General features: G+C 51.7%; 1 protein-coding gene across 4 annotated transcripts in view; it reads left to right on the top strand.

Moving 5' to 3' along the window:
- The window catches only part of EPS15L1 (epidermal growth factor receptor pathway substrate 15 like 1), a 105,219-nt gene that overhangs the window by 66,126 nt on the left and 23,069 nt on the right, over nucleotides 1-16,024 (top strand). For all 4 annotated transcript variants that reach the window (XM_043467199.1, XM_043467198.1, XM_043467197.1 and 1 more), the window contains exons 17-21: nucleotides 513-636; nucleotides 1,524-1,574; nucleotides 3,311-3,447; nucleotides 9,348-9,408; nucleotides 10,408-10,490. In XM_043467199.1, coding sequence (XP_043323134.1) covers nucleotides 513-636; nucleotides 1,524-1,574; nucleotides 3,311-3,447; nucleotides 9,348-9,408; nucleotides 10,408-10,490 — 456 coding nt within the window. The remainder of the gene's footprint in view (nucleotides 1-512; nucleotides 637-1,523; nucleotides 1,575-3,310; nucleotides 3,448-9,347; nucleotides 9,409-10,407; nucleotides 10,491-16,024) is intronic.

Genomic DNA, 16,024 nt, shown 5'->3' with positions numbered 1-16,024 from the left:
CTAGGGACTTCATGTAAGTAGAATTACACAGTATTTGTCTTCTGGTGATTGGCTTCTTTCACTCAGCCTGATGTCTTCAGGGTTCATCCATGTTGTGTGTGTCAAAATTTCCTTCCTTCTAAAGGCTGAATGATAATACATTGTATGGACATACCACGCTTATTTGTTCATCCATCACTGGATGCCGGGGTTGCTTCCACTCGACAATTTTTAAATAGACTTTCATTTTAGAAGACTTAAGGAAAACTTGCAAAGATAGCACAGAGAGTTCCTGTATAACCCACAGCCAGCTTACCCTGTTATTAATGTCTTGTACATTTATCACAATTAATGGACTGTTGTTGACGTTATTATTTAAAATCCATCTTCTGTGGTTTTTTTTTTAAAAAATTACTCTCTTTAGGGTCACATCACGTAAGAGGGGAAAATATACCAGTTTGGTATAGAATTCTGTGCTTGGCTTTAAATCTGAAATAATGAAATCCCTGTCCTGTCTCTTTGCAAAATTACAGGATGATCCTTTCAAAAATAAAGCCTTGTTATTTAGCAACAACGCCCAAGAATTGCATCCGGATCCCTTTCAGGCAGAAGACCCCTTCAAATCCGACCCATTTAAAGGAGCCGATCCCTTCAAAGGTACCTCATTGGCACCCACTTTGTCACCGAAAGGCTGTTTGTTTTCTGCCCCTCTGGGTTGTCTCGTGACTGGCAGCACCCTCTGACGTGGGGGAAGGAAAGAAATTCTTGGAGCCTAACAGGCCTCTTGAGTTTTTCACTTCACCTGGTTATGAGGAGCTGTGGTGTTGAGTGGCGGGTGGAAAGAGCTCCAAGATCACTGCTAGATGGCCTCGTGCAAGGGACAGGCTCGGCCCAGAGATTGCGTCCACCTGGCAGGACTAAGATATGTAGATGTAGTAGTGATTTTGGAGCCCCTGGTAAACAGCAGATCCCCCCACACACAGTCTCTAAGGTCTTAACACAGCGAGTTCACCCAGAGCCACACACGAGTTGAGAATAACTAAGAATTCTAGAAACAAGATTTCCTAAGTTTTCTTTCTTTTTTTTTTTTCTTTGCAGAGCAAAACTATTTCCAAGAAGGCTATCTGTATTTTCCTGAGAAAAATGCCAGGGCAGGGAGGGGGCAGTGGGAGTGCCTTTCCAGTTAGAGACTTGGAGTGGAAGCACCCGGGTTCTGAGGGCTGACTCGGGCAGCTGCCGAGGCTCAGGTGTCCCAGGAGGCGGAGGAGGGGGCAGCTCTGGGCGCTCAGGTTCTTGGAACCCGGGGGTGATGGGGAGGGGAGCGGTGAGCCTTAAGCAGGGCATAGAAAGAGAGTGAATTCAGGCTGGTCCTACATTTCCCCGCCGTTGGGCCCACGTTGAGTAGCCAGAGTTCTTTTCGTTTCATCTTCATCATCCTTGCCATGATGAACTACCTCAGCCACTGGCCACCCTTGCTTTCCCACTTTGCTCTGCCAAGGTCATTTCCAACACAGAGCTGAATGGTTCTCTCTTCTCTAATCCAGGTGACCCATTCCAGAGTGACCCCTTTGCCGAGCAACAGACAGCTTCAACAGGTAAAAAAAGCCTTCGTTAGAAGAACCGTTGTGTGAACTGGTCCTCAGAATATTCCCATTCCTAGTAGCTAATGAGAACCTCCTGTATAGCAGGGGAGCTCGACTCCGTGCCCTGTGACGACCTAGATGGGAAGGAAATCCAAAACAGAGGCGGTGCATGTGTGGATGTATCTGATTTGTTTTGCTCTGCACCAGAAACCAACACAACGTTGGGAAGCAGCTATTTTGTTGTTGTTCTTGAGTCGCTGAGTCATGTCTGACTCTTCATGACCCCATGGACTACAGCCCGCCAGGCTCCTCTGTCCATAGAATTTCCCAGGCAAGCACACTGGAGTGGGTTGCGGTGCCCTCCTCCAGTAAAAATTAAAAAAGAAGAGTGTTCCATTCCTAGTTCAGGGTGAGGGGAACGGAGAAACACCTTGCCGCTCCTGTGCCAGGGGAGCTGAAGGCAGCCCCGTCGCGCCTCCCACTCTCAGTCCGGTGCCCCTTCCTGCCCGTTGCAGGCGCCGTGAGAGCTAGGACGGGAAAGCCAGCCCCCGACGGTCGCGGGAGCCGACGGGCGCGCTCCTGCCTGCTGTCACCTGTGGTGGCGTCAGGCTGTCCCGTGTGGTACCCGCACACACTCGGGGTGGCCGTGGAGTGAGCAGGGAAGGACAGCATCGCTTCGCACAGAAGCCTAGCATCTTGGGCTTCCCCGGTGGCTCAGTGGTGAGGAACCCACCTGCCGATGCAGGAGACACAGGTTCAGTTCCTGACTCAGGAGGACCCCACATGCCTTGGAGCAGCTGGCCCTGGGCTCCACAGCGACTGAGCCCATGGGCCCTAGAGCCCGTGCTCAGCAGCAAGAGAAGCCGCCGCGGTGAAAGCCCCAGCACCGCAGCGGAGGGGAGCCCGAGCAGCAGCGGAGACCTAGCACAGCTAAAAATAAACAAACAAAAGTTTAAAAAAAAAACTTTAAAAAAATTGGTCCACATCATAAAGAAAAAAAAAAAAAAAGCCCAGCATTTTGTTTGCTCCGGGTGATGGGGGCTGCCCTCTCGGTTGCCAGGCCTGCACCCCACATGAACACACTCTGGGCGTGGTGGTGTTGGCATCTTGCTGCCTGTTTATCTCCTCCTGCCTGGTTATTTATTTGTTTCTCTTGAGGTGCAATTCATGTAACACAAGCCTAACAAATTTGCATAGCACAGATTAGCCATCTTAAAGTGCACATGTCACTCACCTGCAGTCGGTTCAGTGTGTTGTGCGCTCACCACCTCCATGTAGTTTCAGAATGTTTCTGTCACCCTGAAAGGAGACCGTGTCTGCCAGTTCCCCCTGACCCAGCCCCTGGCAACCTCCAGTCTGCTTTCTGTCCTTATGGACTTACCCACATTGCTTGTTTCTACTGATTTTATTTTTAAAAATAAGTGTTACTGAGAGGTATAATGAACATACCACAAAACTCACCCATCTTAAATGTAGAATCAGATGTGTTTCAACATGTGTGTAGTCAGATGAGAAAGAAAACATTTGCACTGTCCCCAAAGGTCCCCTCGTGCTCCTCCACCCCGTGCCACTAGGGCTCTGGCAGCTACTTTCTGCCACTATAGTTTTTCCATTTTCTAGAATTTCATGTAAGTGGTGTCAGTCAGTCGTGGTGTTTTTTTGTTTTTTTTTTTAATGGGAGTTCTCTCACTAAGCATAGTGTTTATTCATGGGGCTTTTTTTCCTTCTCTTTCCAAAACACCTCCCAGATCCATTCGGTGGGGATCCTTTCAAAGAAAGTGACCCATTCCGTGGCTCCACCCCTGATGACTTCTTTAAGAAGCAGACAAAGAGCGACCCGTTTACCTCAGACCCGTTCACGAAAAACCCTTCCTTACCGTCAAAGGTGAGTGATCTCAGGAGGGCCGCTTTCTGGGTCCTGCCCGTCTGCATGCTCTCCGTGTATGAAGGCAGCCCTTCCCACCCACCTTGGACCAAGTCAGGGCCTCCCTCTCTCAGACTGAGCTTGCTAAGCCTGGCAAGTGAGAGCCGTCAGAGGCCGGGCCATTCCCTGGGAGCTGGCGAGAAGGCCCAGCCTCCTTCCTGGACGGCACGGTGACCGTCCCTGCTGGTCCCTGCAGAGGCTTGCCCTCTGAAGCCAGGTGTCACGCCCAGCAGTCCGGTGAGCCCGCATCAGGATGGACTGTGTCCGGAGCGGCTGTCACCCCTCCATCCCTTTTGGTGCCCCTCTCCTCCAGCTCAGGCCCACTGGCTGGGTGCTCTGCTTGGCCACTGCAGCCCCCAACAAAGACGAGACAACGTGGCGCGCTCCCACGGGTCTGCCCGGCTGCCCCTGAGTGCCCAGTGCTGAGGGGACACTGGCATCAGTCTGCCCCGGGGGCCCCGCCGTGGCCGGAGGGGATCCGGACACACAGCCTGCTGCACTGAGAGCGCTCCCCTGCCCCCAGCGAGCAGTCAGCCATGTGTCGTGTACATGAGGCCCAACAGACTGGTTTAAATTGCTGTCAGCGAGGCTTTAAAAAGCAGAAAATTGACTTTGTGATGGAATGAGAATTTTGTGTCTGAGTGAGGGCCATGTGTAGCTTTCCTGCATGCTCTAGGCTGCGTCTCTGTCCTCATTTTACCCATGCCTTGGTTTTTCACTTGTCCATGGACCTACTGGTCTGCAGGACTAGCCCCAGAGCTCCTTGAAGGCAAGGGTTAACCTGGAACATTTCTGTCTCTGAGACCCGTTGTGAGGTCCCCCTTTCATTCCTAATGTTGGTGGTCTGTGCTCTCACCTCTGTGTTTATCAATTTTATTCACCTTTTCCACAAGCCAACTATTGGCTACGTCAATTTTCTCTCCTGTTTGTTTTCTGTTTCACTGATTTCTGCTCATGATTTCCTTCTTCCTACTTTGCTCTTCTGTTTCTGACTTCTTAAGATCCAACCTTAGGTCATTGATCTTGGATCTTTTTTTCCTAATGTGAGTGTTTAATGCTGTGTATTTCTGGGCTTCCCTGGTGGCTCAGTGGTAAAGAATCCACCTAGCCACTGCAGGAGACACAGGTTTGATCCCTGGTCCGGAAAGATCCCACGTGCCGCGAGGCAGCTGAGCCCGCGCACCGCAACTATTGAACCTGTGCCCAGAGCCCAGGAACCGTAACTACTGCAAGCGCCTGGGGCTTGTGCTCCACAAGAGGAGCTCCCGCAACGAGAGCCTGCACACCGCAACTAGAGGATAGCCCGCACTTGCCACAACTAGAGGGAAGCCCGCAGAGCAGCAGAGTCCCCGCACAGCCAAAAATAAATACAATTATTTTTATAAAAACTTACGCGTTTCTCTTCAGGCACTGCTTTCGGTGCATTCCACACATTTTGACATGTTGTATCTTCATTGTCGTTCAGTTTGAGATATTTTTCAATTTCCCTTGTGAATGCTCTGTTGAACCATGGATTATTTAAAAGGTATTGTTTCATTTCGAAGTACTGCCCCCCTCCAGGTATTTTATAATATTGGTTTCTAATTAGATTTATTGTTATTAGAGAACCTATTTTGTATGTTTTCAGTCCTTTTAGATTTATTGAGACTCGTTTTTGGTCTTTGTTGGTGAATGTACAGGGTACAGTCGAGAAGAATATCTATTTGCCAGTGTTGGGTATAATGTTCTGTAAATGCCAGCTAGGTCAAGGTGGTTGTTCTGAAGGTCTATGTTTTTCCCCCATTTTTTTTAAGGGGACCACGCCCATGTAGCTTGGGGGATCTTAGTGCCCCAACCAGGGATGGAACCTGGGCCACAGCAGTGGAAGTGCTGTGTTCTAACCACTGGGCGGCCAGGGAATTCCCCCTTTGCTTTTTTTTAATTGAAAGTTTAGTTGATTTACCGTGTTGTGTTAGTTTTTAGTGTATACTACAGTGATTTAATTATACATATATATATATATTCTTTTTCATATTCTTTTCCATTATGTTCTATTAGAGGACTGATTGTCTATTTTTAAGGTGTTTGTTAGCTCTACTAGTTGCTGAGGTGTTAAAATGCTCTCCTATGATTGCAGCATTGTCCATATCCCCCTTAATTCTGTCAAGTTTAGCTACATGTATTTTGAAGCTCTATCAGTTGCCTACATATTGATGATTGTTGTATCATCCTGATGCAGTGACCTTTTATCTTTAAAAGGCTTCCATTTTTCTTCTGGGGATAATCTTTGTCTTAATTTGTTTTTATCACATTTTAAAATATCCACCTCATTTTTCTTATGCTTACTCTCTGCATGCTTTTTTTATCCACTTAACTTTGAACCTATCTGGGAGTTGAAGTTGATGTCTTTTGTGTTGAGCATGTATCAACAGTTGGGCCTTGCTTTTCTATAGTCTGGAAATCTCTGTTTTCTAAATGGAGTATCTAGTTCATTCACATTTAATGCAGTTACCAATATAATTAGATTCGTCTACTATTTTATCATTTACTTCCTTTTATTCTCTGTGTTTTATTCATCTGTTCCCCTCTGTCTTCTTTTGGGTTATTTGCATGTTTTCTAGGATTCCATTTTGTAATACTTATTGGCCTCTTTTAACTATACTGTTTTTTATTATTTTTAGAGGTTACTTTAGGGATTGCCATTTTCACACTTAGCTTTTTGTAGGCTACTTGGAATTAATACTATGTCATTTGCTGAAGCTGAAGCTCCAATACTTTGAAGACATGATGCGAAGAGCCGACTCATTGGAAAAGACCCTAATGCTGGGAAAGATTAAAGGCAAAAGGAGAAGGGGGTGGTAGAGGATGAGATGGTTATATAGCATTACAGACTCAATGAACATCAATTTGAGCAAACTCTGGGAGATAGTGAAGGACAGAGGAGCCTGGCGTGCTACTGTCCATGGGGTCGCAGCAAGTCGGACACAACGACTGAACAGTATCAACAAACAACACTTAATGTAAAATGTAAAAAACTTGCCATCGTGTAGATCCATTTATGCACCCACCCCTAAACAGCAGTGTCTCTGTTATAGTTGTCCTATGAATGTAACACGTCTAAATATATTAAATGCCTTAAGACAGTGTTATAATAATTTTTGCTTTAATCCACTGTATCAGTTTTAAACCAGTTTTAAAGTCAGTTTTAAACCAGTCAATCCTAAAGGAAATCAGTCCTGATTATTCATTGGAAGGACTGATGCTGAAACTGAAACTCCCAAGACTTTGGCCACCTGATGCGAAGCACTGACTCACTGGAAAAGACTCTGATGCTGGGAAAGATTGAAGGCAGGAGGAGAAGGGGATGACAGAGGATGAGATGATTGGATGGCATCACGGACTCGATGGATGTGAGTTTGAACAAGCTTCGGGAGTTGGTGATGAACAGGGAAGCCTGGCGTGCTGCAGTCCATGGGGTCACAAAGAGTTGGACATGACTGAGCAACTGAACCAAACTGAACTGATCAGTTTTAAGGTTGAAAAAAGTAGTTCTTGTTTTCACCCATATAGTCCCCATTTCTCAAGTTCTTCATCCCTTTCTCAAGGTCTGATTTTCCCTCCATGATCATTTTCCTTCTGCCTGAAGAACTTACATTAGCCCTTGTGATGCAGGACTGCTTTCTTTTCATCCTTGAGTATATTTGTGCCCAATCTAGTATCATTTTCCCTTTTGGCACTTGTAGGATGTTGTCCCACTGCCTTCTAGTCTCTGTTGTTCTTAATGAAAAGTTACCAGCCTTTCAGATCGTTGTTCCCTGCATGTAACATGTTCTTTTCTCTGGTTGTTTTAAAAAACCTCTCTTTATCTTTGTTTTTCAGTTTGTGTAGGGTCTGGATATAGTTTTCTTTTTATTTATGGTGCTTGGGGTTTGCTGAAGTTCTTAGGTCTATAAATTAGGTCTTTCACCAAATTTGGTATGTTTTCAGCCATTATTTCTTCAACAATTTTTTCTTTTTTATTCTGTCTTTGTGGGATTCCAGTTACACAGGTGTTTATATTATCCTCAATATCCTCAAAGTTCCCTGAGGCCCTGTTTTTTTTTTTCCCCTCTCTTTTTTTCCATCAGATTGTGTAATTTCTACTGATTTATCTTCAACTTCACTTACATTTTTGTCGTTTGTTGGTTAGCTGATCTACTGAAGCTTTTATTATGGGTATTGTACTTTACAGTTTTAGAATGTCCATGTTTCGTCTGTATACTTTCCACTTCTCTACCAGGATCTCCTATCTTGTTGTTCATCTGAAGTGTATTTACCTTTATCTCATTAAGCCCAGTCACTGCTGCTGTAAAGTCATCCTCATCTGAGAATTCCAGTATCTGGGTCACCTTGAGATCATCTCCACTGATTGTCTTTTTCCCTTGAGAACCACATTTTTCTTGTCCTCTGTATTTTGAATAACTTAGAGATATATCCTGTGTGTTGTGAGTACTCTGTTGTGGAGACTTGATTCTGTTGCATTCTTCCAAAGAGTGTGGATGGTTTTGTTTCAGTAGGCAACTAACTTGGTGAGACTCACACTGTAGTCTCTCCCTGTCTGGCCTGTGGTTTCATTCCTGTGGCCTTAGCTATAGACTGCTCTGAGTCTGCCCACCCACACACAGTGTAGGGGTCAGCTTGAGACCCGGGCAGAGCTTATCATGGAATTTGGGACTCCCATTCTCTGCCTCTCCTTTTAGACCCACCCTCCTTTTCTAAGCTTTGGAAAAGATAGTCTTTTAATAACTGTTTTATCACCATGTTAAGTCAGGCAGTTACAAAGTAGTAAGAAATTTCTGAAAGGATATTATTGTTAAAAAAAAAGAAAAGTTCATTCTTAAATAAATAACATCCAGCACTTCATTGGGACACTGCTGTTCAAAAGGCCCTGGCCAAATAACTCCCAAATAAAACACAGCCCCAGGTTGTTTGCAGCCATGTGGGGATGAAGCCACGTGCAGAAGACGAGGCCTCTAAAGGAGGACACAATGTCAGGACCCGTCGGGGCCCCTGGCAGTACTCAGCGCCGCCAGCCAGACTCCAAAGAGGGAGTGCAAGCGGGTTTCTTTCTGGGATACTCTACTTGAATTATTGTTCAATTAGTCAACACAGTAGATCTTCATAAGAGAATAGTTGATTAACATGATAAGAAGGTTACTTAACATTCTTTGGATTATACTGTTGTAATTATGGTTAGTAAATTCCAAGAGTCTTAACAAAAAGAGCCTGCATCATTTGCAGGTATGAAGATAGCTTAATTCTCCACTGGGCTTTTTGTTTTTTGCTGGGCCACATCCCTTTTTCATGGCTGTGGCTGTCCTGGGATTCCCGCCTCTGAGCTGCAGTGCAGAAAGGCAGTGAGTTTTCTTTTGGAGTCCGTAGCCTCTCAGTATTCTCAGACTGTAGCTATCAAGATGGAAAACCTGGGAGTTCCCTGGTGGTCTAGTGGTTAGCATTCAGTGTTTTCATGGGCCGCGGCCGGGGTCCAGTCCTTGGTTAGGGAACTGAGATCCCACAAGCTGAGCAGTGGGCCAAGATGAAACCTGGAAAACCCAGCCTTGTGCTGTTTTTTTACTACCAAATTTCAGTTCTCTTCCCAAGTCTTGCTGCTTTGATTCACTTCCTAGGTCTTTAGGTGATTGCTTTTTTTTTTTCCCCCGGTCCAGAGTATTTGTTGGTATTACATGCAGGAGGGGTTGGTCTGTTGGACTCTGCCAGGATTAGGTTTAAATCACTGTGTCCTCCCCATGGCCAGGGAAGATGTTCAGAGAGTTTGTGGTTGAATGAATGGGTGATGGGCACAGGAACTGCTTTTCACTCTCTCCTCTCCCCTTTTCCCTCAGCTCGACCCCTTTGAATCCAGCGATCCTTTTTCATCCTCCAGTGTCTCCTCAAAAGGATCAGGTGAGACCGATGGCTTCTTTTACTTCTCTTCCCTGGGCAGCAGAATGGCCCACCTGTTCCAAAGCTGGTGTGTCCTCAGCGTTTGTGTCGTTAGTAAGTAGCACCCAGATCCTCGCCCGAGGCAGTGTGGCCCACGCCACGGCCCTCATCTTCCTGAGCGGGAGTGGGCATCTGCTGGGAAGGAAGCTTGGCTGTAGGGATTAATTCAGTAATAACACCGACATATTAGTTACTCTTTACACAGTCTTCCTTAAGAATGTTTGGTTCGTATGTTTGACTTTTTTTCCTAAATAAATCCAAAGTTCTGTTGAGTCTTGTGCTGTGGGTGCTGGATTTGAGGGACCCTCCCTTCACAGCATAAAACCCTTAGGTGTGCCTCTAACGGAGGGGAGCGTTTGCGGACTGCCTACCCCGCCCCACCTTGCCTGTGGGAACAGGCCCCACTTGGTACTGCTGCCTTGCCTAGCATCTTGACTTGTTAGTTACAGAGCTTGACTTCATAGGTGGGCTTGTGGGCTACTCCAGGAAAATCACACCACCCACCGAAGGAAAAAGCTCAGCAGAAATCCCTGCCCACAGATGCCCTCCCCACGTGAGCCGTGTGCATGGCAGTCCCCTCCCTCTCACTCCCCCAACCTGGTCCAGCAGGACAGACACCAGGCCCTGTCTGTCCTTCCACGGGGTTCTTGTCACTCCTTCCGTGACTGTGAATGATGCTGGCTGGCAGCCCAGCCACAGGGCTGAGTGCCCCTAGCTCGCGTGGCTGCAAACTGTCTGGCTGAGCTGCACCAACCACAAGCCAGAGTGGGCTGGGCGGCGGGTCGGGGGGGGGGGGTCCTGGTTGAGGACCTGCACCCAGAGTCAGCACCCCGCAAACAGACGTGAGCACCCTGGATCTGCCCTGGTGCTGTGGAGAGCTGAGAGAGGCACTTGGGCTTGCCCCCAGGAGGTGTGTTCCGTGAGCGCACTGTTAACTGCCTCTCCTGCTGCTGCTTGCAGGTCCCTTCGGAGCCTTAGACCCCTTCGGAAGTGGGTCCTTCAATAGTGCCGAGGGCTTTGCTGACTTCAGCCAGATGTCCAAGGTAAACCTCTCCCATGGAGCCTCTGCCTCCGCAGTGTGCCTGTGCTGTGGTCGTGGTTGTGGTCTTGTCGTGGCTGCCAGACATAGTTGTTTCATGCCACGTATGTATTTCCTTGGCACCTGTCCAACTCTGAAATGCGAAACGCACGCTCACGTGACGTCGTGAGTCCGCAGACAGGGTCTACAAGGTGTCCGTGGCTGTGGCTGGACCCATTTCCCTTCCTCCAAGTGGCGCTGCCAGAGCCGAGTCCCCCCCGCCCAGGCATAGGCGCAAGGGGCTCCCTTCTGCCCTCACTGGTGTCTCACGGCCGTCAGACCTCAGGTGATAAAGTCGTCCCAATGGCCAAACAAAGCAAGAAGGTGTTGGGCACAGGGGGCCAGGCCTGGCGTGCAGCCCGTGAGGCCGGAACTGGGGGCCGTGGGCCCACATGCAGGAGATATGTCTGCAGCTGCCTGTGGGCAGAACCCAAGAAGAATGTGGAAAGCGAGGGCTGGGCTCAGTCGTTGAATAAATACGCGGGTGCAAAGTAAGCTGTTCAGGAAGGCCTGTAAGTCACTCCTGTTTGGCCTGGGCGGTGTCTGCGCAGCCATAATTACCTGAACTGACTGCAAATGTAGCCCCACACGTGGTGGGATCACTCTGTCGAGAGGGGCTCGAAGGAGGTGTGGCTGGAGAGCTAAATCTTTAACATAGCAAGAAGTCCATTGGGAGAGACTGTCCAAAACAGAGCAAGCAATAAGAGTAGAAGCCCATGACTCTGAGGTACATTCCAGAAGAAACTGCTGAGAAGCTGAAAACGTTGGCCATGGGGAGCTGATCTGCAGCTTCTGTCCTCTGTCCTAACCTTCAGCGTCCCTTGGTTTCGAGTGCAAGCCCGGGTTAACAGGAGTTGAGGGACGCGTTCGGTGTGTGTGTCTTGGCCTCGTCGGGAGGGTGGGGTCCCCCTTCAGGATATAGAACCGGGTGCAGCACAGCCTGTTGAAGCCCCCGTGTTCTCCGTTTATTCCTCCGGTGTTTTCCAGCCGCCTGCTCCCGTCCAGGTGGCCCGGGCTCCATGGCCATGGGGGCCCTGGTGACCACATGCAGATACCGTTCCTGTCCCTGCTCTTCCCCTTAGCTGGGGGGTGGGGGGGTGGCTGGAGGAGGAACCCTGGAATGTGTGGGAGCAGGCACCCACAGCCCGGAGTCCCCTACCGCCCACGCCCTCGTACCCCGCATGCCAGCTCCTCAGAGGGGCATCCCGCCTGCTTCACTCAGCCCGAGGGGTGCACAGCTGTCTGGGTGCTGAGTGCTTGTGGTTAGCGACGTGTGATTGTGGCATGTGGCTTCCAAGAAACGTTTGAGGTTTTGTTCAGGTTTTCAGAGAAGCGCGTGAGTGTAAACTGTCGAGGTAGCAAATCTAACTCCTGGCTGGAGGCAAAGCATCTGTTTGCCCACTGGCTGCCGCGGGAGGGAGCCTGGGGGTGCCAGGGTTTCCGTCTTGTCTCCTTCCAGTGCCTGGAGGGAGTCACCCTCCTATGGGAACTGGGACGCTGATGGTCTGGGATCCGCCAGAAGGGGCCAGAGCCTGAGATGTGCCTTCATGTTTACGTGTCACTGTGTGGCTGTTACACACACTCCTCCAGTGGAGCTGTGTGTCCTTGGCTTATGTCCCTGCTTTGTGGGCGGGAAACTGTCCCCTGAAATGAAGAAACCTCTGCCACATGGGGGCGGCAGCCTCCAGGGAAGGGGCTCACACTGTGTTCTCAAGCCAGCACAAGTGGGCCCTCTCCCTCAGAGTCAGGGGAATGAGGGTGAGCAGTGCCCCCAAGGTGGGCCCAGGGGACGAGGACGGGGCATGACCCGAGCCCTCTGCACCAGGGAGCGTGGGAGGCTGCGTGGAGTGGCCGCCTGCTGCAGGCAGCGCTCACCTGTGTCCCTGCTGGCGGCCCGAGCCAGGCCGTTCAGAGCCTGGCCCTTCCCTCTTGGCGCCCGTTCCAACCTAGAGTTGCGTTTTCCCTCTTTTATTCCGCTTTTCCTCTCCTTGATCTCGTGTCCTGGATCAGGCCACACACACGTGCACTTGTGACTTTAAAGCCAGCGCCCCTTCCTGTTGGTGGCACTGGGCGGGACAGGGCTGGCTGGGGCCGTGGAAAGTTTGTCCGGCTGTCTGTTTGTTTCCACGATCCCATCAGCTCCTGATCTCATGCCACTTGCCCAGCTCAGTTCAGCGCCATAACCTCGTAGGCCTCTGTTTTTCCCTTTTGGTTCCCTTTCTGTTTTTCAAGAATAACATTGTGTGTATAAATAAAATGCCGAAGGAAATGAAAGTAAAGTGGCAAGAAGGTGTTTTTTTTAACTGCTTGGGTGTGTGTGTGTGTGTGTTTTGAACATCGCTGTCTTTTCTCCATCTGAGTGGGGTGGGGAGGCCATGCAGGCTGGCGCCCTTTCTTAACTTCAGCCAAAACTGGTGCGTGCTCCCCTCTGCCTGGCCGTGCTGGAGGAGAGAGTGCCAGTCTGAATTCCCTGGATTCCTCTGGGAGTTTCTCCAGGTTTGCGCCCTTAGTTGAGGTCCCCTCGTACCTGAGGCGATTTTTCTAGGCAGTATTACCTTGCGTTAAGAACACCTTCCCCAAAATAGATCTCAGAGCATCTGATAATAAAAACAAGACTCCAGCTTAATTATTTCACCCCTCCCACCCTAGGATTAAAAAAAAAGCCAACTATGAAATACTTGACTGCCCTTTGTCAGCCCATTTTCAGTTGTTTTTCAAGCATGCATTTCTATTTAGGGCTTTTTTTTTTTTTAAGTTGAGGGACATTTGTTTTAAGTCAATTCTTTAAACTATAAACCTTTTAGAGCTGCATCTTGTATAGTAGCTTTTCTGTCTGTGCGTTTTCCTTCTCTGTTTTTTTTTTTTTTTTTTGGAGCACACTTCACTATAGCCCAGCCAGAGAGCCCCTACCGGCTTTACTGAAACCCTTCTAAAAATAGCAACTTTCCCTGAAGCCGTAGCCTGAGTAGGAACCAGTCAGGTCCCAGAGGAGACTTCTTGGGAAACTTCAAGTCATGAAAGTCAGGATTCGGAAATGACGCAGGCTTTTTGGTGTCAGAAGTGATAAAACTCCCTGCTGTGGGCGAACTCTTTCTCCCTGGAGCGGGTCCACCAGCCATGCAGTGGGTTTAGACAGCTGAGGGGGCGGAGAGTCGGCTTGGCCCACGGTGTCCCCAGCCAGCCAGGAGGCTCAGCGCAGCCCGCGCTCCGGGGTGCGGTGCACAGCCTGGGTGGATGAGGGCCTCGCCGTGAGCCACGCAGCTCTGGGGCGGGGGGCGGGGGGTCCGCACCCAGAGGCTCCCAGGTGTCCCTCTGCACCCCTTCCTCAGAGCTGGCGCATACCCAGCTCCCAGGACAAGAACGGGCCCACGCAGGGGCCCTCGGAGCTGGTCACGCCCCCTGTTTGCCAAGAAACTGGTTTTGGTTCTCGCCTGCCCGTCTCAGGTTGTGGCGAGCGTGGAGAGCGCTGTCAACCCAGGGCATGTCCTGGGAATGGCAGAAGCAAAAGCAGCTGCGCGCGCGCTCCATCTCCTCAGCGGCTGCTCCGTCTTCTTTCCCAAACAGCAGAGCCTAACCCACTCACTTAGAGCTGAGCTGCAGGTCTATGCTGCACTGTGGCTGTCCGGCTCGCTCCATCTGGGAAAGGCTCTGTGGATGATAGGAAGCAGCAGAAACTGTCGGTGGCCAGCGGGCATTTGCAGATTCTTGCGGGCATCCAGGAGGAGCCTAGTCACCTGCACATCCTCGGCATGATGCTGCTTGCGCTGTCTCTGCTGATGTGGTCAGGCGCCGGGTGGAGCCGCTTATGCATTCCCTTTCGACTTCTCGCCCCAGCCCTGCGAGCGCGGGCCAGTCATGATGGTCATTTCACAGAAGAGGAAACAGAGGCACGGAGCCGGGAGCCGGGCCTCCGGGTCCCATCCTGAGGTGCTGTGTGGTCAGCAGGCCGTGTCTCCTCCCAGTTCCTAAGCTTCCCTGCATGGGAGATGGAAGGGGTGGCCGGAGGACTCTGTCCCCAGGCCCGTGGGACGATGTGATGAGATCAGCACAGAATGGATGTCTCCTACCCTGGGGGCCCTCTGAGGTTCCAGGGAGGAGCCGGGGTGCCCAGCAGTCTTGGCTGAGGGTGCCGCCGCCCTCTCCAGGCCCCCTCCTTATCTCTGTGGACCAGCCGCCTTTCTCCCACCTGAGAGGAGTATCTGAGACTAGGTACCTGGGACAGGGGTGGCCGAATCCGTGTCCCCGTGACCACAACCCCGTGACTGATGCCTGCCCTTCTCCGCACTGCTCCATCCACGCGTGGGAACCCGGTGCCTAAGGAAGTCCCCAAAGTGGGCTCCCCTCACCCTGCTCTTCCTTCTGTCCCTGACTGGCCCCCCACCCGCGCTGGGGAGAGCACTGCAAGGGCCCGCCCCGGGCCCCCGTGCATCGTCTCCGCTCACGCCCGCTCCGCCCCCTCCCCGTGCGTGGTCTCCCCTCACGCCCGCTCCACGCCCCCCGTGCATCGTCTCTGCTCACGCCCGCTCCGCGCCCCCCCCCCCCCGTGCGTCATCTCCCTTCCCCCCCCCCCCCCCCCCCCCGTGCGTCATCTCCCTTCACGCCCGCTCCGCCCCCGCCCCGTGCGTGGTCTCCCCTCACGCCCGCTCCGCGCCCCCGCCCTGTGCGTCGCCTCCCCTCACGCCCGCTCCGCGCCCCCCGTGCGTGGTCTCCCTTCACGCCCGCTCCGCGCCCCTCGTGCGTGGTCTCCCCTCACGCCCGCTCCGCGCCCCTCGTGCGTGGTCTCCCCCACGCCCGCTCCGCACCCCCGTGCATCGTCTCCGCTCACGCCCGCTCCGGCACCCCCGGCGTGCGTTCATCCTCTCCCCTCCACGCTCCCTCACGCCCGCTCCGCGCCCCGCCCCCCCGTGCGTCATCTCCCTTCACGCCCGCTCCGCGCCCCCCGTGCATCGTCTCCGCTCACGCCCGCTCCGCGCCCCCTGTGCGTGGTCTCCCCTCACGCCTGCTCCACGCCCCCCGTGCGTGGTCTCTGCTCACGCCCGCTCCGCGCCCCCATTGTGTGGTCTCCCCCACGCCCGCTCCGCGCCCCCCCCTCCGTGCGTGGTCTCTGCTCACGCCCGCTCCGCGCCCCAATGCGTCGTTCTCCCCTCACGCCCCTCCGCACGCGCCCCCCCCCCCCCGCACCCGTGCGTAGTCTCTCCGCCCCCAGTGCATCTCCCCTTCTGGGCTCTTTTGAGGATCACATCCGCGCTTTCACTCTAGTGTCTGCTACTTCCCTTTGTGTCCAGCAGCCCTGAATCTCCTCTCTTCCCTTTTCCCTAGTTCTTTTTTGTGTGAGTGAACACGATCCCCACCCATAGAGAAAGCGATCTCTCTTCAGGGCGCCACTGGTCCGTGCGCCCATCCCTCCGTCAGGGGAGGTTTTTCGTGCCCAGCGCCGTGCTGCGGCTCCCAGAGGGGCGCACATACAGACGATCCGTGCCCGCCGCGGGCAGGTGTGCG

Source organism: Cervus canadensis, chromosome 4 (genome assembly GCF_019320065.1).
Source record: "Cervus canadensis isolate Bull #8, Minnesota chromosome 4, ASM1932006v1, whole genome shotgun sequence".
NCBI classification, from domain to species: Eukaryota; Metazoa; Chordata; class Mammalia; order Artiodactyla; family Cervidae; genus Cervus; species Cervus canadensis.
The sequence above is the reverse complement of the archived record's forward strand: the minus strand, read 5'-3'. Positions and strand labels throughout refer to the sequence as shown.